The sequence below is a fragment of the Symsagittifera roscoffensis genome, chromosome 8, assembly GCF_963678635.1.
Source record: "Symsagittifera roscoffensis chromosome 8, txSymRosc1.1, whole genome shotgun sequence".
NCBI lineage: Eukaryota > Metazoa > Xenacoelomorpha > Acoela > Convolutidae > Symsagittifera > Symsagittifera roscoffensis.
Window position 1 is genome coordinate 49,334,683 of NC_087069.1, and position 26,482 is coordinate 49,361,164.

General features: G+C 33.6%; 2 protein-coding genes across 2 annotated transcripts in view; one reads left to right on the forward strand and one right to left on the reverse strand.

Annotated features, from left to right (window-relative positions):
• The window catches only part of LOC134852981 (transient receptor potential cation channel subfamily M member-like 2), a 131,004-nt gene that overhangs the window by 1,499 nt on the left and 103,023 nt on the right, over positions 1-26,482 (forward strand). The gene's annotated exons all lie outside the window — the stretch shown is intronic.
• Positions 2,895-26,482, reverse strand: part of LOC134853326 (uncharacterized) — a 41,882-nt gene continuing 18,294 nt past the window's right edge. Inside the window, exons 4-5 of the mRNA XM_063869299.1 lie at positions 24,367-24,570; positions 2,895-2,995 (exon numbers count right to left, since the gene is read on the reverse strand). Coding sequence (XP_063725369.1) covers positions 2,910-2,995; positions 24,367-24,570 — 290 coding nt within the window. The 3' untranslated portion in view covers positions 2,895-2,909. The remainder of the gene's footprint in view (positions 2,996-24,366; positions 24,571-26,482) is intronic.

The window sequence follows — 26,482 nt, forward strand, 5'->3', positions numbered from 1 at the left end:
AGTCGGAACAATCAGGGCTTTAACCTGATACGATCAATCCAGCATATTTTAAAATCAAACTTTTTTGAATTAGAAAAAAATAATAATTCAAGCAAGCGGTTGATAATTTTTGCTCAAGAAGGCTTGTCATTCGAGAATTTTTATATATAATTGAATGTACTGATCTTCTTAGTAAACAAAAATTAAAGTAGTAGAGAAATTACAGAGCTTTCAAACTAAAGTTGTGGTATTTCTAACTATAACGCAATAACAATGAACTCGCTCGCTCTGATGGCGATCGCTATCATTAGTCCGGGTGATAGATGATCTGCTTAAGAAAGTAATTTAATTAAAACAATAACACAATCACAACATTTTGTCTGAAGTTTTTCATTGTAGAAATTTCACACTTGTAGTTTCGGTATTGGTTTTTGTTTAATTGACTTTTTTCTTCTATTTACACTAAGCTAGAACAAAGTTCCACATAAAATTGTTCCATTGGAATGGAAAGACACATGATAAAACACTAGATGAAACTTTTCATCGAAAACAAAACATTGACGCCTGATTCCATAGCAACAATTATTGTATTTTTTAAAATATTTTTAGTTGATGACTACAAGGTTTCTAAAAACATATATCTGGACATACAGAACGTCCTAAGCAATGTCACAAGAATTGTCAAAAAGTACATTCAAAGGCTAAATTTGACATGAAACGCTGAATTCGTGTAAGTAAAAAAGCATTCAAAAAATTTCAAAATTTGTTTGATAAGCTACTAATTGAATTGCATTTTCCATTCCAGCTTTCAAAAAATTTTTCAACAAACTATTTGATTCTAATTAAGTTATTGAAAAACATTCAAACAGTTTTGGCGGTTTTTTCTAAAGTTTATTCGTGGGAAAAAGTTACAATTTTAGAACTTTAGTTTATCAATATTTTAACATAGAACAAACTACCTCTAACTCTATAATTTCTAGGACTGGGGAGCTTTTGCAAGACTGTGAATCAGCTGTATGTAACTATTATAGTTACTTATACTATTATACTAACATACAATTAAAAGTTTCCGTGTTTTTTTACTTTTGCTGTTGGAGAACATAATTTGATTTACACAAAACTAAAAACAAACCATGGAGTTGTAGAACGAGTTTTGGGTAAAAATTCAACAATAGAAACGAAAAAAAAACAGTCAAAAGTAAAAAAAAAATCAACAACTGAAAGTTACATTCTCTTATCAAGTACGCTAAACATTTTCCAAGTTGTTAAAGTTGTCGCTTATTTTGCGACAATTTTAACAATTATATTACTTACAATTTGCAAATTGTAAGTAATATAGCTATCAGATTTTCCGAAGTTGTTAATTGATGGGGTATGGGACATTTTTGCTTAGTGTGGGGGGAGTGGTTGGGTGTTTTTTGTCATGGACGTTCTCTCTGCATCGAGACATTGTTGCGCAAAACAGTACAGCGGGTTACGTTGTTGTGCTACCATTTAATAACATTGAACCATCGTTACAAGACAGTTTAATTGAACAAGTCTTTTTCCTTTGTGCTTTCATTTTGAGCTCAGAAAAAAACAAAAGAATTAAAAAACTGTGCACTTTTTGAATATGATCCCGCACTGAGGTTCCATGGATAATAATCGATTATATTGTCATTTTTAGTCAGTATCTATAAGTTTACAAAAGTAATCCATAATAATCGATTATGAACGATTATAATCCATTAAAATTGGGTTAAATTTCTTACATTTTATATGCCAATACCATCCATAATAATCTATCGTAATCAATTATAATGGACTTTTTCGAGAGGTTAGTCATGAAATTTACAACTTTTTTTCAAAGTTATCGCATTCCCTGTTAAGTGCAGTTGCTACGTATTAGGATTTATTTCACTTCAATTTTTAAAATTTTTGTCTCATATACCCCGTATACCCCGTTTACCCCCCCCCCCCCTGTTTATACCCCATTTTCTTCACTGTTTACAACCCCCCCATGTTTCCTCCTTGTTTACACCCCCCGCTTTCCCCTCCGTTTACTGCAGCCCCACCCCCCACCTCCCTGCCAGTTTATCACACCACCATTCACCCCTCTTTATGGGTTTTTTTTTATTAGTAGACTTTGGGGGAGGTGGGTTTATGATTTAGACCCGCCAGTTGAATCAGACCCCCACTCAGTTTACCCCTCCTCAATCTGAGGCCTCATCTTAGTTTAACCCCCCCCCCCCCCCGCCGTTTAGTGGTGGAGGGAGTTTGGGCAAAAGCGGTCGGATGTGGACAAAAGGAGGGGGTAATTTGAGTAGGTTTAGATTGCGTAGAGGCCGTAACGTAGAAATGTTGCAAGTTTTGCAAATTATTTTGCAAAAAAATGTATACAATTTAATCCGTTATAATCTATTATAATGGATTTTAAATGGATTGTTATCCATTATATTGGGTTTTAAACGGATTATAGTCCATTATAATGAGTTTTAATGGATTGTGTTTTTAAGGAAATGATCGATTATAATGACAATATAATCGATTTCGGTGTCTAATTTGCAGCAATCATGGATTATAATGACAACAATTTGGAAAAAAAAACTTTCCATTATAATCAATTATTATCCATGGAACCCCGGTGCGCGATGTATTGTTATTGATGCAACCTCTATGAAAAAAACTAATCAAAGACTTTTTTTTGCAATTCCATGTAATATAAAACTACACGGAATTTCTATGAGCAGTTTTAGCTATATACAAGTCGCGATATATAACTTCACGGATAATGGATTAAAAATAGGAAAAAAATGTGAGCATGAAACAGTCAGCGTAGTGTTACTATTAGTGTAACGTAGTAATACTATTCAGCATAGTAATGTTCAGCATAGGCACTTAGCATAGTGGTAAGTTGATCTCTTTGAAATCGTCACATCGTGTATTCGATCTCATGCCATGTCAACGATAGTGGGTGATGGCGAGCTCTCACTCTCGACCTTTTGCTTCAGGTCTACCACAGCCTGACCAATTTCGGCTACAATAGTGTTACCAAGTGAAAGTTCTAGACGCAAAAAACGGCCTTGAGTAGCAAAAAAAGAGTTTCACTCAACAAAGTAACACAGTCTTGAACGTGGGGAGATAATACAAATGGACTATTAGGCAGGGGCGGATCTAAGATTTTCTCCAGGGTTGGCTGATTTTCAAAATAATTTCAAAAATTTTGTCAAACTTTTTTTTGGTCGATTAAATTGATTTTTCAAGCTCTCCCAAAGCTTTAAAAAGACCTTGTTTTGACCAAGTTTTCCTGGGCCGCAAGCAAAGTTTTGAAAGAACGGGCCAAAAAATACCTTTTTAGGCACTTTTTGGAAAAATTTTGAACAAAAAATTGCGTTTTATCGGCGCGCGTTCCCCCCGAAGGATTGGTAACCAAAAATTGATATCTCAAAATAGCACAAAGACGTCCGCCCCCCGCCCCCCCCCCCCCTAGATCCACTATTAGGGCCAGCTGATAGCTCCTCTGCTATTCGCAGGATTTTAACATAATTTTTCGAGCTGTTTCGTTTTTTGCTTCAAAACGTCCGCTATAATCGAACATCTGAATTTCATGATAATTGCCGAACATTTGACGTTTGAAAACAAGACATAACTCCACCAACAAATTTCAGCTTAGCCGTTTCTCGGTATATGGTTGCCGATAGCGATAAACGGCTACGTTTGCAGCTTACATTCGCGTCGATAAACGGCTAAAGTTTTCATTTAGATTGCTACCCCGGGTTGACCAAAACTTATTATCATACAATTTCCATATATGAGAAACTTCTTGTCATACAATTTCATACAATTCATACAATACGTACAGAAAATTGTATGAAAACTCTATGATAAGCATTTTTCCATATATGAAAATTGTATGATAGGTGTTGAGTTCAGACCGAAGTGTATAACTCATAGAGTAATTTCGGATAGGGTACACCGTCTGCTCGTCACGCTATCTTATTTTCGGCCGGATAGATTCGTGCAACTTCATAGTCTAATACCAATCCTAATCTTACTCTTATACTATCTAGTCTCAGGTTGTTTAACTAGTCTCTGCTAGGCTCAATAGATCTAGGGTATACTGGTTTATTGCGGTTGCTGAAGTCTTCTTGGAGAGTCAACTAATTTCTAAGTTAAATTCAAATCTCTCTGGTGCCGAAATTACAAGTAATTTCAGCACTTACAAATAAGTGGATTGTTAGTCAGATGGATCATGATTGGTTAATATTAAACACTTTACATTGGTAAAATATCTAATTTATCCAATCATAAAATGTAGTTTAGATCAGGTTCCACCCATCCGGGTTTTGCAGAGTTTTTTAGAATAGTCTTTCTGTAATTCAAAGGATGGATGATGGACGTTGGTGTTTGGCGAACATCATATTTCTTCTGGGTTCTCTTGTTAGAGAAGTTCCAGGTTCGATCGTTGTGTCATCTCATGACAACGACTGGGTTTTCGCAACAAACTCAAATCTGATTTCAGAATGTTTGGCTATGTCAGGTTTTTCTGTTTCAATGATGAGAACTTCTTTGTGTTTTGATCTTGTCTGGGAATGGCGTGGAGATTGTGCGTGGAGGGGATGCCTGGTTACTCGGATCTGTACGTATACTTGAACATCGAGGTGGTCATTGGTCTAGTTCAATGAAGTCCTTTTCTGCGAAGTCAAGTCGTACTCTAAATCCTTTGAGTTGTGATTGTGGGCGGCATATTGATTGTGGTTGGCCATTCTTTTTCGAGTGTAGTGGGTTCATTTTGTCTTTGGATGTTCGTCTTTGGTGTTGTATGCTGATCTATATATTGCATAATATAATTTACATTTTATAAAACTTTTATTAGTTTAATGTTTTTTAATTATGATTTTGGTTAGTTGTTTTCACAAAAGCTTTTTGTTTTAGTTCAGTTATTTTGAAGAGTTACTCACCCTTGAGTAGCTCTTATTAAAAATAAGAGTGTGTGTCACAAAGCGTGGATGTAGCGCGGTGGGTTAGGCCGGCTATAGAACATGCTCAGGACGTCCTCTTCTGGTGGGTTAGGCCAGGAGTGGGAGTATGATTGCATGCGGTTTTTGTCAGAGGTCCTGTTATGTGACAACGTTTTATGTTGGGTTTGTTGTGGTTTTTCTTATGTTTTGTTGGTTGTGTCCTTTTTTCAAAAATCAAATTGTTTGTGGTATGGGTTTGTCTTTCGACTTTTTTGTGTTTTATTATTTCTTTCTTAAACTTTATAATAGTCTTCAAAAGAATAAATTATCCAGTTTTAAACTGGGTTAATCCGGTTTGGGTACCGTTGGTTTCCTTTTCTTAGTCATGCTGTTATGCTATGTGTTGTGGTGTTTAGTAAGCTGCATTGGTTAGTTTTGTTTAGTATATAATTCCTTTCCAACCGGGTTAAAGGAAAGTTTGAAACTTGTTATCGTGTGTTAGAGTTGTTGAGTGTGAAAGCTTGAAACTGAAATTCATTATTTAAACAATTCTTCGCGGGCGAGCTGTGCGAATTTGGATAGAATTCTTGTGCGAGTGAATGAAAATATCAAAAGGTTAGTACTGCATTTGCTTCTTATTAATTTACTACATAGAATTTCAATTTTACTGCTAGTTGTTGGGGAAAATTAAGTTGCAAATTTTCATCATTATTAGATTTACTGCATTTGGGAAAAAATTTATAAATTAAATTATTGCATTGGTATTATTTTTATTTAATTATTTGGTGCAAAAAATTAATAGAGTTTTAAACAGTTTGAAGAAGTTTTCAATTTTCATTTTCTTTTGTGAATTTTTCAGATGATCGTTGGATGAATGCTAAAATTCTAAAGAAGACATGAATAAAGAATGGTTAGTTTCTAATTTTAATAACTAGTTACTAATATGTATAGTTCATAATTACCTGTTAGTCGTCGGGGAAGAAACCGTGGGGGAAGATGTCGTGGATGAGATCTGAAGTTGTTAGTAATTTAGCTAAGATGCGGATGATATTTTTAGTTTGAAGCAGTGGCCAAAGCAATTGAAGTGCTTTAATGGTGGTTAGTTCTTCAGTGCCAACTGCAAACTCATAAGGTGTGTTTTGGATTAGATTATATAATTTGTGATTGAATTTAGTGTTGTGGATGAATTCTAAAATGGGGATTTTTATAGGTTGAACAAATTCGTGTGGGAGAAGAAAGGGTCGGGATTCTTCTGCGTTGAAGGTCTTGGTGATGGGACAAAAAATATACATTTGGGTTATGGGATCATAATTTCGAAGAATACCATGAAGGTTAGTATCTTTAATGCAATATGTGAAGTTAAGAAAGAATGGTGAGGTGTATTTGGAATTGATGAATTGAAAACGGTGGTGTGGTTGTCTGGAGGGGGTGTGTAGGTCGAAGTGATTTTGGATAAAACGATAATATGTATATGTGTGAGTTTGTTTAGTGCGCAACATAATATCGTGTGAGCAGTGCAAATCTCTTTCATGTGGTGCAAGGAAATGAAAGGTTAGTGAAAATATTTGGAAGCGTTCTTTAAAACTTTCGTAAGCTTGTGTGTCTGTTAGTGCTTCTGAAATGATGTGGTCAAATTTGCGGTCAAAGATATTGAGTGTAAATACATATGGTGTTTTAATGAAAAATTTTTCTGTGATTTGTGGGTTAGCGAAGCGATCGTCGTCTAAGAATTGATCTTGGTTAGTTCTGATGATGTTATGATCGTAATATTCTAGCGTATATTCGTTAGCTCGGGGTGCAGTGTATGTTTTTAGTGATTTTTTATATCCGATGTAAGTAAATTGTCTAGGTGTTAGTGGTGTAGTGAGTCGATATAGCATGTCCTTATTTCGTTCTATATCGATGTGAGTGTTAGATAAAGGTAAGCAAAGGGGATTAGTAAAATGATAATATGAGGTCCAAGGAAGGGTAGGCATTAAAACGTGTTCGTCTACAAAGTTACGTGTCTCGTTAGTGTCGTGAGGGGTGTTTAAGGTGTATTGTGGAAATGAGGGTAAGGTGATAGCTAAAAATTCTTTTGTATTAGTGTGATTTGGGTGATTTATATATTCACGGGCTGTTCCTGGTTTTGCTGGGAAAGGATGGTTGGGGAACTTTCTTTTAAAAGTGCGGTAAGCTCTATTAGTGCTGAGTGAAGATTCAGTAGATGTGGATGATGGTGCTAATGATTCGGTATAAATTGAAGAGGGTGTAGGGGTAGGGGGGTTGGATGAATCTATTGTGGATGAAATTTGGTTTATGGTGGGGGTATCAAGGTGGTAGGGTTGTTGTTGTAATGTAATAAAATTATCTAGTTCTGGGGAGATTTGGGGGGTATCTGGAGAATTGGATGATCGGTCTGAATGATGTGAAGAATAGGTTGGAGTGACTTGGGAAGCATAAGAGGGTGTAGAATTGGTGGGGACGGGGTTATTTGGTAGCATTGGTTGAAAAGGGGGTGGGAAAAAATTGAGGGGTTGGTGTGAAAATTATTGGATGGAGATGGTTCAGAGTCGGCAAATTCATCGGGGGTTTCAATATTCGGGTTATTGAGTTGTGATGTGCAATATAAAACTGAGATGTGTGAATTAGTAACGGAATTCATGCCTGATGTTACATTACTGGTTGGGAAATCGGGTGGCGGGAAAGCAAAAAGTGGTATTATTGTAATTGGAGTAGTGAGGTTGGTTGGGTGGGAATTTGAACGGTGTAGGGATCCAAGTTGTCGGCTCATCGTGGGCTAAAAAAATTATTATTTTGAGACTGAAAAGCGGTGGTATGGGGTTGTTCTATAATTTGTTCATAAGTTTTTTCATCTTGTGAGTGGCGTGTCATTATATGTTGGATGGGACTTTGTGATATGGTTGGTCTAAAATTTGGATTATGTGTTATTGCTAAGTTTCGAAAATTACGTGGGACTAGGGATAATGGATGGTTATGTGGTAGGGGTGGTAACTGTGGTGCTGTTGGCGTTGTGTCTACATTGTTATGTTCTTCGTCGTATGTGTTCTGTCTTGTTGCTATTTTTGTGTTGTATTCTTTTATTTGTGCATCTAAAAGAATTTTGTTTATTGATGTAGAAAAAATTCCAAAAAATCCTGCAAATAGTATGCGTGCTACACTTGCTTGTCTATTGACTTGTGTGTGTATAGCACATGTGTTATAGATTCCTTTTAAGAGTGAAAAAAGAAATCCAATAAAGTTAAACATTGCGTATAAAATAGTCAGTTTTTCTAAGATGTAGTAGGGCCATCCTAGAAAATCAAGAATTTCATTCTTGAGGGTAACAAAGCTAAAAATATTGTTAGGTGATATATCTTGGGGACGGTAGTTTTCACCGTTTAGATATATATAATCTTTAATGTCTTTAAAATATCCGCTATAGTCTTGCGTATAGATGTCTGCAAATCCTGCGGTTTCGGCAAGTTTGCGTAAGTTTTGGTCAATTTATTGTCTTTGTATTGTGTCCATTTGTAATAATAATTCTTGGAATTGTTGTGTTCTAATGTGATGTTGAATATCTGATTTTGAGTATATTCCTATTGATTGTAAGTCTATATTTGGGTTTCGAGCGATAGCGCGAATGCTTTCTGGTGAAAATTTTTTGAGTGATTGCATTAATGTGGGATATGGGGTGAGAAGGTAATATTTATCTTCATCAGGGTTTAGTTGTACTACATTGTGGCTATTTTCTGATCCACATGGGACTGCGGTATCCCAGAAATAGGTTCTTCTTGAAAGTGTGTCAACGAAATATACTTTGTTCTTATAAAAGATAGGGATTCTTTTATAGCATCGTTTGTCTTCAAAAACGTATAGTGGTGATACTTTTTTGGTACAAGTATAAAACCATAAAATGTTTCCTTCATAGTCTAAAAAATTTGATCTATTTCCTGATAGTAAATATCCTGCGTAGGGTATTTTTAATACTGCTAGTGCAAGTGATTGTAATATTTGTGTTCTTTCTAATTCGCATAGTTGGTGTAGTGTTTCTAATTCAGAGAGTGACATTTCTTGAAAAATTCGGCTAATCGTGTAGTCTAGTTTCATATCTAAGTGAATATCATAGTGGATATTACCGAAATATGTACTATTCATTAGTGATAGTTCTTGTAAACGTGTGCTTTGATCGTCTTGGGGCTTTAAATGTCCACCAGGTTGACCTGTATTTTTTTGAAAATGAACTGGTATGTATGATGTTCCTTCATTTGGAGGATGACTTGTGGCGTATGGGTCGACTTTTGTTTTTCCAGTGGTCATGTCGAATCCTTTTTCGTATTCAACTAGTATTTCGGAGTATTGTGTTTTGTGAAGTGGGTTTCTGTATTTACATGCAAGTTCTGTTTCTTGATATATTTGAAAACGTGTTAATTTATTTTCTATATTATGAATTTTTCTAAAATTAGAACTTATTTTTCGTAATGGATTTACTTGTTCATATGGTATTGATTGTATAAAATATTTTTCGTGAAATTTTATCATACGAGCGTGTATTTTTGCTACTTGAAATGTTGTACATGTGTCTTCGGGGAACCAAACAATTGTTGCTTGTGTTCTTGTTGTAGGGTCACAATAGCCTTGGTCGTTTTTACAAGGTAATCTAATTCCTTGATAGATCATTGTGTTGTCTGATAAATCTCGTGTGAGTTGAATTTTTTCGAGTTGTATTTTCCAATCGAAAAACATTATTTCTTGGTATCCTTTATTTTTTGTGTCTGCTTTGCAGTTTGATGGGTTATTTATACCAATGTGTGGTATCCAGTGTTTATCGTGCATGTCATAGGTTAATCGTCCGTGTGCGCCGTTATATGGGTATTTTTCATCTAATTTTATATGTCCTTGATATCTTTCAAGTTCTGCTTGATGTACAGAATCTGAAAAAACTTGGAAATATACTAACTTTCTATCTGTGTTTTTATTTTTTGTGATGTTTAGTCGGAGTAACTCGTTTTTACAATCTTCGGGATTGAGATGTAAAAGTCGTTCTATATTACTCTGGTAGAATGATTCATGGTCAAGTCGGTTTTTATTTCCGTTTGAGACTTGTGAACAATGTACTTTCTTTTCAGAAAATGTTGCTGTGAATTTATATCATATAACTGTAGTTGCTCGGGCTTTTGAATAGAGTGTCGCTATTACATTTGTTGTTTCTATGGCTTGTGGTTCTGTTTCGCATTGTGATACTTGATTTATTGCATATTTGTGTAGTGTTTTTTGTTCGTTTTCTTCACAATCGTAATGTGTTACTAATAAATCTTGTGGTCCTGTGCGGGGGGAAGGGTTTATGTTTTGATTTGAGGTTATTAGAAAAAGGAGTTGGAGAAAAATTAAAATTTTTAGAATATACATGTGTATGACAATCCTGAGTATGGGTTATAAAATGTGATGTAACCAATTGTCTTTTTGGTATATCTGTCGTATTTGTATATTACTTCAGTTGTTATAAATGGTGGTGGTAGGGATTGAGCTGTTATATTTGGTGGATTTAATGGATAGGGATGTTGAGTAATGTTGTTTAATTTAACCGTGATTTCAAATTTTAATTGTAGACTATTCTGTTGGAGTATTTGGATGTTATGAGCACGAATGTCTTCGTGATTGTCTTGTCTATATTGTAGCCAATTGTGGAGTCGGTTACTTTCTAGGTGTTGTCCAAATAATGGTGGAGGTGCTGTGAATGTATTCTAGTCTAGTCTTAAAGGAATATTTGTTGATGATTGTTCTCGATATCTAGCGTCGAGGTTATTTGGGAAATTTAAGTTAAAAGGTGGTGGTGAAATCTGGCTTATTGATGGTGTTGATGGTAGTGATAATGTTTCTGGTAGTGATGAGGATGTTGTTGTATCCGTAGAAATATCTTGACTAAATTTATTCAGGATCATTGACTAAATTTAGATCACCTTGTGTAAATGAATGTGTTGTCCAATATGGTAGTCGTGATGCCTGGTTTGGGGGGTTAAAGGGATTTTCACGTATTTGTTCAGATGTTGGTGTTGAACCTAAGTAATCTGATGGTAGGCTTGAGGTGCTACGTTGTGAAAGAAGCGTAGGGGTTTCTGGTAATATACCAATGGGGTTTTCTGGAGTGTTTTGTGATGGGGATTGAGGTATATCAAAATGAACTCGGGGAGTTTGAAAATTTCTGTTTCGTCGAGGATGTATAATTTGTCTATTTATTTCGACTGTATTTTGGTTTTGACTAGGATTTCATATTCTACTTAATTCTTGTGGTAGTGTTGGGTATAAGTTATATGTTGGTTCGCTTAGAGGTGCTTGTCGTTGAACTGGTTCTAGTGGTTCTGATAAGCGAGCGTGTCGTTCTTCAAAGGTATATGGGTTATCTTGAAAGGAAATTCGTGTAGATGTTTGAGGATTTTGGGTAGTTAAAGGTGTTGTTGGGTTATCTTGGGATGATGTCGGTGAAGACTGACTATGTGACTGTTGGGTAGCAATTTTTGATAGCTTTTTTGGTCTATTCTTTTAGTGAAAAGGTTTATGTTTATTATAGTATTCTTCTAAAAAAAGAATTAGGAGAATTGTTGCTAGGGCGAATGTGATGATTGCTTTTTTGATACATTTGCATATTGTCAAGATGAGGGATGAGAGAAATGTTATAAAAATTACAAAAAGTAAAAAAATATCGTTTCTACTAAAAATGGTTCGTATCATTTAGATAAGTTTTTGTGAATCGTACCTGTGGATATAGTCAATAGCTTTTGAAAGTTGGAGGTATAGTTCAAATAGGGAATAGAAAATTAAAAAAAATAATTCAAAAAATGATTAAGATTATTACAAAAGATTCAAAGATATCAAAAAGAAATATTATAAAAGTTTTAAGTATCGTAAAAAATTGTTTGAGGTTTGTGATAATTATAGTGACTGATTGAGAGAAGAGCATTTACGAAATGACTTCTTGATCGAATATTTTTTGTTGTTTGGGGCAATTTTCAAGTGTGGTCGGATTATTTATTGGTTTTTTGACAAGTGGGTTGAGTTTTGTGAAAAATTGTTGGGGGCAATTTTTATGGTGATCGGGAGGTCTTCTTTGTCTTTATTTTCATTTGTCAAATGATCTGGGGTATTTTTGAGATTTTTATACTTTAGGCTAATTAAAATGGTCGTTCTTTTACTTTAGGCTAATTTAACATATTTTGTTTGGGGGATATTTGAGGTCTGAGTTGGGGAAATATTGTTGATCTTTGGTTTATTAGATAAGGGAGGGTTATGATATTATGGTGATATTTATTTTAGTTGTCAAGTTGGAGTGGTTTGCTTATTTTTGACCTGGAGGTCGTAAAGTTATAGTTATAGATATGCCTGGAGTTTAATATTTTTCGTCTAGTTGGTTTGTGTTAGAGTTATAGAAGGTGACGGATTGGATGAATCCTATTGGCTATTTTTGAACTAGAATCGCTGCGTGTTTGTCAGCATGTTATTTTGAAAAATGAAAGTGTAAAATGTTTCAGAGGTGCAAAGATTATTAAATGTAGAATTAAAGTTGTTTTTGAAATTCAACTTTCTTTAATATTTTAGATTGTGGGATGAATAATTTATAATTTTTACGTGGTTGATTTCTAAGTCGTGAAGACTCTATGTTCTGATTTGTCGATTTGTTCTTGGGGTATTATTTGTTCTGTCATTTTTCTATTTTTTCTTTCTTTTTGAGATGTATTTTGATCTAGATTTTTTGTATTGTTTTTTGTGGTGGTTGATTTTGTTATTTGGTTTTTGAGGTGAAAATCTTTTTGTTCCTTTGTTGTATTTTCCGTATGTGGGTCATTTTGAATAACTTGTAAACCTGTAAAAGAATATAATTGAGTTAGTTCGCGGAGTGCGTATTCTTTTGGATAATAAGGTAATAGGTTATTTCGGTGTTGAACGATTTCTTTTTTGTCTGGGTCGGTGATTTTATATGTGACATCAGTGGGTTTTGCAATTATTTGGTATGGTCCTTTACGAAGGGGTTGTAATTTTTTTGAAATTCCTTTTTGAGTATTAAAATTGGGTATTAAAACAAATGTTCCAATTTTTAAATCGGAGGCTGGTGTAAAGCGTGAATTTATTTGTTCATTAATGTTTTGCCTTTGTAACAACTTTTTTGTTACTTTTTGGTAAATTTCATTGTGTTTTTTATCTCTGTTTAAAATCCATTCGGTGTGTGTACCGGAGGCTAATTTAAGAATTTGTGGGTGATGAAAATGATCTTCATCGTGTGTATGTAAAGGTAGGTTATAACAGATTGAGTCTTTATTTGGTTGACAATAACCTTGTGCGTTTTTATGAGAGTTTGCTTTAAACATTATTGGTTTGCATGGCTTTTGGTTAAAAACCATTTCATATGGTGACATTCCTAGAGTTGTCGTAATTTGTGAATTATATGCTAAGGGAAATAATTTTACATCTGCTGACCATTCGGTGTATCTTGTATCATTTCCATTGATGATACATCTGAGATATTCTTGTAATGAACGGTTCATACCTTCGACTAAGCCGTTTGTCCAAGGTGCGTGAGATGTACGTGGTTTGTGTTTGATGTTATATAGATGACATAGTGTGATGATTTCATTATTTATGAATTCTGTACCGTTGTCTGTAACTAAAATTTCTGGTAGTCCGAATTTGGCTATCCAGTGTTCATAGAGTGTTGTGTAAGCGTAATAAGCGTTACAATGTGGTACTGGGTTAAGTGCTAAATAATGTGTAAACGCGTCAACGATTACCATAATGTAGGAGTTTCCTTCGGATGAGGGTGAAATTGGTCCTTTTGTATCAAAGGAGATACGGTGGTTAAAGTACAAACTTTGTCCTTTAAAGTCTTGTTTTTGTGCTATTTGTTTTTGATTTGGATAAGGTTTATTTAGTTGACATACTATACAATCATTGCATAGTACTTTTATCCAAATTGGTGCATTTGGGAAATAAAAGTTTTGTATGAAATTTGAATATGTTTTCTCTGATCCAGAGTGTCCTTTAATATTTTGTGTATGTGAAATATTAAAAGCTATGAGAATCATACTTAGAGGGAGACAGGGAACTGTAGATTCATTTAATTTGTATTCTAGAAGGTCTGTGTTTTCGTTGATTGTTGTATTATTGAATTTTCGAAAATATCGGAGGAGTGTTTTATTTCCTAAAATAGTTGTATCTGCCTTGACGGGTTTAGTTTTATATTTGTGCCATGATTTTAGTTGTCTAATTACTGGGTCAAGATTTTGGTATTGTTTCAATGTTAAAATTGTAATTGTTTTTGTTGGGGGGAGAAAAATGTTTTCTATTTCTAATTTAGATAAAGGAATTGTATCAAGTGGGTCATGAAGGTCAAATATTTGATTTATTGTGTATTTTGAATCGTTTGTTTGTGGTCCTGATAAATTTATTTTATCAGTTAGGTTTTCTTTTTCAATTGGTGGAAAAAGGTCTTTTTTATGCGAGTGTTGTTTTACTCTTTTTTGTTGGGTGTTATTTTTTATCCATTGTGAATATGGGATTGGTTTAAAAGTTGATGTTCCAAGTAGGTCAACTTCATAGTGATTATTTTGACAATCTAAATAAAGTGGGAAGTGTTGTAGATTGTTTATCTGTGATTGTTCAACGTCAGTTTTTACTGCATATTTGCATTCTAGTCGGGGTGATGATTCGTTTTTTGCAAGGTAGAATTTTATATTTTTGGGTATTTCAACTGTGGTTTTACGTGTAAGTAATTTCGGTGGCGTATTTCGACTTAATGTGTCTGGTAATGCAAGATTCTTTCCTGCTGTCCAAACTATATGTAAGTTTGGGAATTTCATTAGAATTAGTTGAAATCTATAAACTCGGTGATTTGGATTAGATTTTTATGTAAAGAGAAAAATGATTGGTTTGTGATCTGTGAATAGAACTGTTGGATGTTTTGATCCAAGTATCAGAAATTCATATTCTGTAAGTGTATAGATTATGGCTGTACATTCTCTCATTAGGGTTGAGAGTCTTAGCTCTGCTTGAGTGAATAATCGAGAGTTTGCTGATATAAGGTTCATTTTGTTTGTACCATTATGTGATTGTAATAACGCTGCGCCGATGCCAAAGTTCGAAGCATCGCACATTGCATAAAATGGTTGATTTGAATCTGGAATTGTGTTTGAAATTTGTTCAGTTAGAAGTTTTTTAATTTCTTCAAATCGTGCTTGATGTTCTGTGTTCCATTCAAAATTATTTTGTTGTCTAAGTATATTATAAAATGGTCTTAGGTATAATTGCATTTTATAGACATATTTACTTAAAAAATTCAACATTCCAAGGAATTCTTGGATTTTCTTTTTGTTTGTTGGTGGTTGGAGTTTTTGAATAGCATCAATGCGTGATTTTAATGGGGTGATTGTTTTTCTTTCTATATTATGTCCTAAGAATTTTACTCTTGTCAAAAAGAAGTTTGATTTATCGGGGGCGGCCTTCAGATTTTCGATCTGAAGTATTTGGTGATATTGTTCTAAAACATTGAACATTTCTTCTTTAGTCTATGATTGCATAAAAACATCGTCTAAATAGGTGATTGCGTTTTTCTTGAGTTTTAGTGGTCGAAAAATTTTGCTCATAAAAGCTGAAAATGCTGCTGGTCCTATGGATATTCCATAGAATAGGCGGTTGAATTCATATTGTTGATTTCCAATAACAAATTGTGTTAAACGTCGCGATTGTTCATCTAATGGCATTTGATTGTATGCACTATTCATATCTGCGGTTGTAAAGTATTTTCCGTTTATTTTTGTTAAAATAACTTGTATTGGTTCAATAGGCCAATTACACTTTGATTCATCTATGAGTGAGTTGAGGTATCTAGCGTCGAGAACGATTTTTAATGATTCTCCTTTGGCTAGAATGATAACAGGGTTGATAAATGTGTTACCTTTTGGTTGTTCTTCTTTATTTACTGGTGAGATTATATTGTATTGTTCTAAAGTATCAAGTAATCTGTTCACTTTATCGTGTAAATGAATTGGTACTTTACTTGCTCTTTGTTTTTTGAAAACTGCGTCTGGTTTTAATGGGAGATGTAGTGATGAGCTGATTTTGCCAACATCAAATTTGGATGTTGCATAGACTGATGAATATTTAATTAGCTGTTTGGCTAATTTTTCAAATTCGTCTTGTGTTATTTGTGAATGTTGGAAATTAAACATTGTTAAAAATTTCTGTTGATTCTCTGTGTAGTTATTTATGTTGAATGTCGGTTTGAAATATGGGGTTTTTGTGAAATAATCCGTATTTCTTTTTTTGTTACTTATTATATTATTTATGGATAATTCTTCATTAAGAATTGTGGATTGACAAATATCTAATAATTGGAGTATATTATTTACGCGATATGCTTTTTCGTATATTGGTGATATTGTAGCGTTGGTTTCGCAATAGCCTAAAAGTCCTAAAGGTAGTGTTACTTGATAGGGTGTATTGTTGTATACATGTAGAGAAATAATATCTGAATTCGAGTTTTTCAAATATTTTATGGATGAAATTGTGATTTTGAAAAACTTATGGATAGGTTTGAATTCAAAATCTGACATATAGAGTTGTTGTTTGTTTTGTTTTTTATCATATTGGTGAACTTGTTTTATTGAAAAATTATATATGTTTCCTGATAGTGGTTTCAGGTGTTTTCTTTGTTGGTTATATATTGGATAAAATTTTGAAAAGAATGGTGGTTGTTTGTTTAATCTTTGAAAAAATGTTAGGGATGTGTCTTTTGCTTTTGTGTATTTATCTTTGATTAGTAATTTACTGTTTAATATGTTGATTGTTGGTATATATTTAGAGAAAAATGGTATTCCAATGATATTGTGTTTAATATCAGTGATATGGAATATTTGTTTAAATGGTTTAGTTAAAATTTTATTTTGCTCCATTGTTCTTGTGGGGAGAAGAAATAATTGAATTTTTCCATAGTTTACCAATGTTGATCCTTGTGCTGTTGCTAGTTTACTGGAGGTTTCAAGAGGTGTTAGCTTTGGGTGTAAGGTTTTTATTTCATTCCATGTGGGAATGTTTATTATATTTGATTCTGCTCCTGAATCAATTAGAAAATCAATTTCAAGGTCTGGTGGTTGAAATTCTTTGCTTCTTGGACTTTCTAAAAGAAATGGTATTGTCCAAATTTTTTCTTTGGGTTGTTCTTTTTGTATGTTTTGATAGATGTGATTTGTATTCAAGCATTTTGTTTTGTCATTCTCATTGGGTTGATTTGTAGTGTTAATTTCATTAGTTTTTTGCGTCGTCGGTGTGGAATGGATGGGTTCAATATAATAATTGTGAAGGAGTTCTGATTGATTTTCATATATGTGTGATGAAAATGGTTGTTCATATATAATAGGTTCATAGTCATTTTCGACTGCTATCATATTGATGGAGATAGTGTTTTCTGTTTCACTTTCTGAGTCTGATGATTCACAGTTTATTTGATTGAGTTGTAACATATCATTTACTGTGTCGTCAATACCTGGAGGGTCTGATGTTGTTTCTGGATTTGATTGTACTTGATTTATATTCCTTTGATGTTTAGGTGTACTACTTCTATGGCGATTATTAGAATTATTATAATAGTTATTATTCCTGTGTGGTGATTGGGAATAATTTCTATAACGATTATTATAACTTGAATGTCGATTTTGTGAATTATTTCGTGATCTCTTTTGGTAATTATTGTTTGGTCTGTTATAGTTCGATCTATTATATGAGTTATTCCTTGATCGATTGTTCGGGTAATTCTGATTTCGGTTGTTTGAATAACTTCTATTCCGATTATTGGAGTAGTTTCTATTCCTATTGTATGATGAATTTCGTGATTGATTGTTTGGATAGTAATTATTTCTTGATTGGGAATTAGATCTAGAAACAAATCGTGTTGTATTTGAATTTGATCTGGAGTAGTTATTTCGACTATTTGGTCTATTGTAGTGATTTTGTGATGAATTTTGCGTATTTCTTCGTTCTGGTGATCTTCCTCTGTAACTTGAGTTATATGGTGATTGATTTCCTGTATAATTTGTATTGTTCGGGAGTGGTTTTCCTGAACTGTTGTTGCTGTACACAGTTTTGTTCGGTAGATTTTGATCTTTTTTCATGTATTGATAGAATGATTTATTTGGTTCTTTATATTTTTGAGGTTTTATTTTGATTGTCTTGCTGTTTTTGTCTACATTCAGAAATACTATGTCCGTATCGTCGGCAATAATTACACCATTTTTTGAAAGATGGTTTGCCTTTAAAGTTTGGGTGTTTTTCGTAAATATTGAGTATTTCAGTGATTTTTTCAACGAGGTCTGTATCTGATTCCTGTATATTGTTGATACTTGTGGTATTTGTTTCGATTCTGTTAACATATTGTAATTTCAGATTTTCTGTTTCTTTGAGGAGTTTCATTGTGATTTCTGCTTGTTCTAGTTTGTCTACTAGTTTTCGAAAATCTAAATCGGGTTCTCGAATTGAAGAAGGATGGGATGCTCTCTTTTTTATTGCTATTTTTCTTAATTGCGGTGTTAAGGTCATCATTAAGATTTCTGTCATCTTTGTGTTTTTATAGTCGTGTGTATTTAATGAATATGCTTTTCGAACTAGTGTTTCGATGCGTACTGCTAATTGCTTGATGGTTTCATTTGGTAATCTGCGAATTTCATTACATAAAACTCTTTGTTGTTGTTTGTTTCTTTCGGAGTCAAACATTTTTGAAAATTCTTGTGTAAACCTTTTCCAATTTGATTTTATTTCTATAGGCAAAACTGAAAACCATTTTTGGGCTGCGCCGTCTAAAGTTGTTTGTATCAACGCTGTGCGTCGATGTATCCAGTTTTGATGTAGTGGCGTATTAATTGGTTCAGGTCCTATATTTAAAATCAAATTTGCTGTTACTGCATTTAAATAGTCTTCTACAGAATATTCAGGGTCTGTTCCTGTGAATACCATTAAAGGTTTATTTGATGTTATTGATGATCCACCCATAAGGTATGGATTCATTGTCATTTGTAATGATTCTGCTGCATTTGGCATTTGAGAAAAATTTGAAGGTTGATTTCTTGTTATTTCGTGTTGTTGAAGATAATATGGGAGTGGTATTTCATTTTGCATTTGTGTCGGTTGATACGAGTGTGTGATCATTGGGTTTTGTTGCTGAATTGGTTGAAAATATTGTGTATTAATTGGGTTTTGTTGCTGAATTGGTTGTTGATTTTGTGTATCTATCGGTTGTGGAGAAAAAATTCTATGATTTGTATGTGGTTTCTGTACTCCTTGTCCACGATATTCTTGATTATATGGTGCAAATATATCTGGTTGCAAAAAAATCATCATCTGAGGATAAGTAATCCATTTGATAAGATGTTTGTTTTTTATTTTTATTTTGTTGAAAAAATGGATAGTTTTCACTACGATCCTGTGAAGGATGTAAATTTGTTTGAAAGTTTACTGAATTAGTTTGTGCCATTGGGTTATCCCAGTTTCGAGATCTTGTATAATTATTAAAATTTTTTCGTGGGGGATAATTTGTTTTTGATGGATGTGTGTAATTATAATTATGTTCTGCAAAATTGTTTCTAGTGAACGTTTTACGTGTTTTTGACGGTATTGTCATGGTTCTGTATGTTTGATAATCCATGTGTGAATATTTTGGGGCAACCGAAGGTTTAACGGTTGATTGTAAGGTTACTTGTGTTTGTGAAGGGTTTGTATTTCTTGGTGTTGTTAAATTTGGACGTATTGGTGAAATACTTTGTTGTGTAGTTGTTGTGTGTACGATTTCTTCATTTATGAAGTGTGATGGTGTCTGGATATCTTGTTGAGTGAGATTTCTAGTTCCATTGAGGTTTTCATTGTGTATGACTGTGGAGTTTAAACTATTATTTTGCATATCAGGTAAAAATGTATTATAGTTTAATGGTGTTGCATCAATGGTTAATGGTATTACTCTTACATAATCTCTTACATAAGATATCGTACTTATTGCTTGACTTGAGATTGATTGTGGGAAGTTTATGAATGCGGGATGAGACCATTCGGGGTCCCAAACATAGTCTGATTGTTCTGTGATGGCAGTATCATCGTTTGAGTTTTGGGGTCTAAAATTTTTTCTTGCTTGTGAAATTAAATCAATATTATGTGTGAAATAATCTATTATGAACCATGCCAAAATTTTTTGATAGTCGTGTTTTGTATGTTGTGAAACTTCATCTTTCGTGAAATTTTCTTTAATTATATTTAGAAAACTAGAGAGTAGTGTGATTTCATGTCGTACTCTTATATGTTTAGATGTTTCTGTCGGTGAAACATTTGTGATTGGGATTTCGTTTTCTAATATCGAGATATAACTATATATTATTGCAAAAACTTCATTGGTGAATATGGAGTTTGCTCTTTGTGAGTTATGATATTGTATGCTTTTTATATATTCTGAGAATACTTTTGAGAATTCTAAATCAAGGTCGTCTGTTTGAATTACATATTTGCTGTGATTCTGGTTTGGTGAGTTGAATTCTATGGAGTAGATTCCGTATTGTTGTGTTAAGTTACATATATCTTTCAAATAGTGATCGATAATTTGTCTTTTGATTTTTACATCTGGGAACTCTGTTTTACATGGACTGATTCCGGGTTCAAACAAATTTAAGAGTAAATTTTTGCAAAATATATGCTGTCCTCTATCAGTGGTTGCATCTACGATAAAGGGGAAGATATCATCATCATCTGGACTTTCTTCACCTGGGGTGTGTGTTGAGCTCATTTTTTCGTTTGATGACTGTTAATATGTAATTATCAATGTGTCTAATTGGTTGATTCCAATTGTATAAATGTACTGGTTTGTGTTTATATTGCTTTTTTATTCTTCTTTTTCCTCTTTTTGATGATTTTGAAGTTGTTTCTGAGTCGGAAAAATATAATTGATCGTGAATGGGGCAATTTTTATCATTAGATTCTTTTAATTTATAAAGTTCGTCTAAACTGCTGGTTTCTGATTCTGAAAATGCGTTGCGGTTTTTGGAAAATCTTTTTCGTGTAATTTGTCTTTGTTTGGTTATTATTTTTCTTTTTAGTGTTTGTCGTTTTGTTCTGATAGATCCAACTGTTTGTGTGTGTGGTGTGATTACAAGATCGTATTTTTTGTTATCTATTTCACAATTGTGTAAAACGATTGTTTGTTTATTTCCTAGGTTTTTAAATGACATAATGTTTAGGATGACGGATGCAAAAGGTTGTTAAATGATTTCTTTTACTTAGACTGTTAGTCCTTACGATTTTTTGGTTAGCCTAACCTGGGTCTATTTGTTCAGGGTTGGGGAGAAAAGTATATCGATTCCGAAGAATGATTTTATACTTTCTCGTGGCTAGTATAAGCTAAGGTGTTAACTTACTTAATCTTACTTAAGGGTAGTGATTGTGTTCAGGGTTGGAGAATAGTAAATCGATCCACAAGGTTCAGGTATAATTAGAACGCGAGTAGTTCGTTAGATACTATTTTAAACTTACCAAGTCTAAAATTTATCCTGGGTCTGGTAAGAGGGGGGATCAAGTGAAGAATGAATAACCGAAGTTCTTCACTGTTTATCCTAATTTGAATGATTAGTTTTGTTCAAAAATTTCTGTTAGTCCTGGGTTTTTAGAAAGGGTTGGATAGTGAATCGACGTTTGAGGTCGTTAGACACTAGCTAAGTGGGTGGGGGAGAACAAAATTGTTCTTTTTGATCCAAGGAGAGGCCTTGATGATCAAGTTTTAAATTTAATTGAATAGAAAATGATTTAAGATCCAAGGATGAGCCTTGATGATCTGATTTTAAATTTAAGTGAATTTAAGTTTAAAATGATTTAAATTTGTGTAGAGAAAAGATTTAGTGTTTTTATGATATTAGTGAGCTTATGAATGCTGTTATGTTTAGGTGATGAAGCTGGAACAACAGGATGATTTATAATTACTAACCATTTATTGTCATGCTACTAATTTTTATTTTGATTTTTCAATAAATATTTTTCAAACATGTTTTGTATATTACTGCAGAATTTAGGAAAACGATCTGAGATCTCCTTATCAATCGTTATTGTATATTAATAATTTGGTTTAGCGCCTGAAATGATTTTGAAGATTGACTTCAAGATTTTATGTTTGCAAATGAAAATCTAAATTCATTGCTAGTAGTATTCTAAATACAAAAGTTTGTGTTGGCTTTTGCCGAACTATCATATAACTATATGGTAAGTTTCTACTTTGTCGTATGTCGTCTCTGGTTCGAGGTCTTCTTGCAATTCCGGGTAGTTCTCTTATCGTTCGGAATATTGGCTTTGATCTATTGAGTCGTAGAGACATTTCGATTAAATTATCGTCGTGTAACATTTTAAAAATGTTTTGTCTAAATTCTAATCTATTTTTGGTTAATTCTAAGCTATTAAGGTCTTGTTCGAGACTTATGGTCGCACCAGATGAGTTAAGACCGAAGTGTATAACTCATAGAGTAATTTCGGATAGGGTACACCGTCTGCTCGTCACGCTATCTTATTTTCGGCCGGATAGATTCGTGCAACTTCTTAGTCTAATACCAATCCTAATCTTACTCTTATACTATCTAGTCTCAGGTTGTTTAACTAGTCTCTGCTAGGCTCAATAGATCTAGGGTATACTGGTTTATTGCGGTTGCTGAAGTCTTCTTGGAGAGTCAACTAATTTCTAAGTTAAATTCAAATCTCTCTGGTGCTGAAATTACAAGTAATTTCAGCACTTACAAATAAGTGGATTGTTAGTTAGATGGATCATGATTGGTTAATATTAAATACTTTACATTGGTAAAATATCTAATTTATCCAATCATAAAATGTAGTTTAGATCAGGTTCCAGTGTGTTCCCATAAACCAAAAATTTTTGATTTTTTCTTTCTAACTTTAGTTTCTGGAAAATTTTCGATTGTAGTTGCAACAGAACACAAGTGACAAAGACCTTGGTTACGCAAAACACCAAAGGTTGGACTGTCATGCATTTACACTGCATAGAAAACGACCTGAATTTGGCCGTCTTTCACAATTGATATAACAAAAGTAACAAACTTTTTTTTTTTGGCAAAATTTTTTAATGATGATTATATTAAACTTTTGAATTTTCAAATTATCAGACATTGATCAAGGCGTAAATTAACACCCCATACAAAAGAAAGAAGAGTTTTCAGCGTTTTTGAAAAAAAAATTAAGTGAAAAGAAAATAAAAGCCAATTTTATCATATCCAGGACTACGTTATGCACACGAAATATTAAATTTCGCATGCAAAATTTTTTTTTTTCGAAAAATGTTTGTTTGCGTACGAAAATCGATTTCCGGTTGAAAAAAAAAAAAACAAAAAAATTTTTGGGCTAAATTTTCAAAATTACTTGAAAAATTTTTTGTGTCGCCACCAAAAAAAATGCCAGTCATACAATTTCCATATATGGGAATTGTATGATAAGCATTTTTTTCAAAAAACGAAAACCTCAGTTTTTTTATAACCAGATTGTTTTATAAGAAACAAACAGTCACAGAAATGAATTTATACCAGTTTTCAACCATTTTTAGAAATTGTATGAAAATTGTATGACAAGCATTTTCCCACACACTCGATGTATGGAATTGTATGATAAGCATTTTCGGTGTATGGAGGTCAACCCGGGACCCTCTGTTGGCAAGCTTGCATCACATTTGCCGGTAGTATTAATTTGGCCAATACAGCATCTTTTCAGCGAAACAGTGGGTATTGGATCTTGGTGGTTCTTTTTGAATTTTGGCCCGGTAAAGCTGTTGTTCGGATCTTTGCAATAATTTTTAGTTTTTCGCATGTTTGACTTATCAGATGTTTGCACGATACCCATTATGATTGTTTGTCCTTTTTTGACAGCTAAATTACATTATTCTCCATAGACAGCTGTTGAGGCGCATTGTTTTCCAGAACTTGTAATATTTCAGGAACAAAACTTTATAAGCGGGAAAAAAGTATTGTAGTTAATTTTGAAAAATTCTTGGACGCTGAACTTGTGTACAAAACGTATGGCAAAAAAAACTGAACCAATTTTTTGGCGATTTGTTTGGTCCACAAGTAACATGCTATAGTACTCTCTTAGTTTGGAACCATCTTTTTTCATTTTTTAACTGATTTGCAAAAAAGCTGCCGAATAATCTTAGGTTTCAAATTGAGTTGAAATAAAAAAAACAGACCCGGTGTGCGGCTAATTTTTAACCATTACACTCTATGGTGGACAATGGTGGTTAAAAAATAAGCGCTTACAGCTGAAAAACTTATCTCGCCTTAGTCTGCCTTGAGCAGTTTTCAAGCAAAGTGTGTGTGTGTGTGTGTGGAAGGGGGGGGGGGGTTGAGCAGTTTTTTGTCTAAAAACACGGAAAACGCCCGTCAAACCTATAATTAGTAGAACAGTAACTAACCTTTTACACATTCCGTTATAACTGCATCTACTCCATGTAAAGTCCCTCCCCCCACCACCCACGCTCTACAGCTGGAGAGAGCCCTGCAGAATCCCCCCTTGAAGTGGGTCAGCTGGGAAGCCGTGAGGGGGAAACGATCGGAAGTTCCGACCACTGAGATGACAATATCTGGGATTGACAGTTTCCATTTGTTGCACAGGATGTCTGAAATAAAATTTAGTCTGATTTTTTCTGCTTCCGAGAAATAACGTATTATGAACTTTGGTTATTTCAGACTCCATATTTAAAGATCCGACATTTTTTGCGCATAATAACCACGGCTTTTATAAGCTTTCAAAAATATCGAAAAAGTAATCACGTTTAAACTTTCAGATGTCATTCCAGCTGCGATAGACTCTAATCGCAAATCTCATTTGAAAAGTGGTTTAAATAATTGGAGTATTGTCTGGTATGAAGCATAGAGTATAATCTAGGACTTATAAAACAGAAATTCACGTTCAAAGTTCGAAACGAGTGTCGGATTTAGAGACTCAATTTATCAATCGGCCGCACCAGAAAATTTTAAAATCTTTCAGTCTTCTCGTCCAACTTCGAACGTCTCAACCATGATTGGACTGCACTAAACATGTTTTTTTTTAAAAAAAAACGAATCATAAATTTTAGAAGCTTTTCGACGTGATTTAATTTATTGGATAATGAACAAAAGATCAACACAATTTTTCCTGTAAAAGTTTCACGAAGCTTTTGCAATTGGAAGATTGTTTTTTTTTTCAGATCTGCGAAGCATATTTGATTGTGACAACCTTATTGATTTGATTGGCTTCTGCCGCCGCATGTTTTTTGTATCAAAGCTCTGAGTCGCATTGCATTGTCTTATTGATGAAAGAAAAATAATCATTTTGTCTGATTGAGCTATTTGAAAATTTGTTTAAAAAGTTTAACTTGTAAATGCCTTGTTATATCACAGAACATATTTAAATGAGGTGATGGTAAAAGAAACAAAAAGAAGCCAGACTGTGCACTGGATAGGCGCACATTGTGGTGGTTGTAGGTCTCTGGCAAGCAGACACAAGTCTTTAAAAATAATTTTGTCGGAACGATCAAAGAAGACGACAGAACAAAGAAAGAAGAACAAAGAGAGACTTCTTTGTTGCGGATTCCGTTTACAACAAAACACACAAGGTGGCCTCGTAATGAAAAATCTCTTCGATTGGTTTTTCAATAAATTTTTTAAATTAGATAACTTTTCATGCTAATATTTAGCCACCATCTTAATCCCCTTCTCGAGATATTGTTTCAATCGGGTTCACTGCATCTTAAGAGCTTAGTCGAGGTATAGTTTCCCGCAGTGGAATTCCAAGGAAAATAACCAATTTTATTGTCATTTTATAGTCAGTATCAATAAAACTCCAAAAATGCATAATAATCTTAGTATTTTTATATCAATAAAATCCATTATATTTGATTACAATCATTTATAAAGTAATTTAAGAATAATTTATGACTTCTGCATTTTTTTTTTCAAAGTTATTTCAGTTCCTGTTTCGTGTGCAGTTGCACCGTATTACTTTTCATTAATTTTTACATTTAACATTAGATTTTATTTATTGAAGTTTTTCTCTACTTTTTTTCTACTTAACGTAAATTCCATCACCCCTTTACTCCTCTTTTCGCCCACTGTTTACCCCTCGTCAGTTTACACCCCCTCCTCCCCGTTTACTGAGTTTGAGCAACAAAATGAGGGAAGGGTTGGAAAAAAGACTTAGGTGAGGCTGTTAAAATGGAGAATGGGGTAAATATAAATACTGGGGTGATGCGTGGGAGATCTCGGGGTTAACTATAACTTGGGAAGTAGGCGGTAAGCTTTAGTAAACATGAGGGTGGGTGTAGGGATAAACGTACGGGATTGGTTTTAACGCGGGTGTTAGGGGAGGGCAAATGCGGATGTGGGAAAAAGAGGGGTGTTAAATTAGGTAGTTTAAGATTGAGAGATGGCCGTGACTAACAAAGAAATATTGCGAATTTTGCACATGATTTTGCAAAAAAAAAATTGTAAAGATTATAATCCGCTATAATCAATTATAATGGATTTTCAATCGATTTCAATCCATTATGA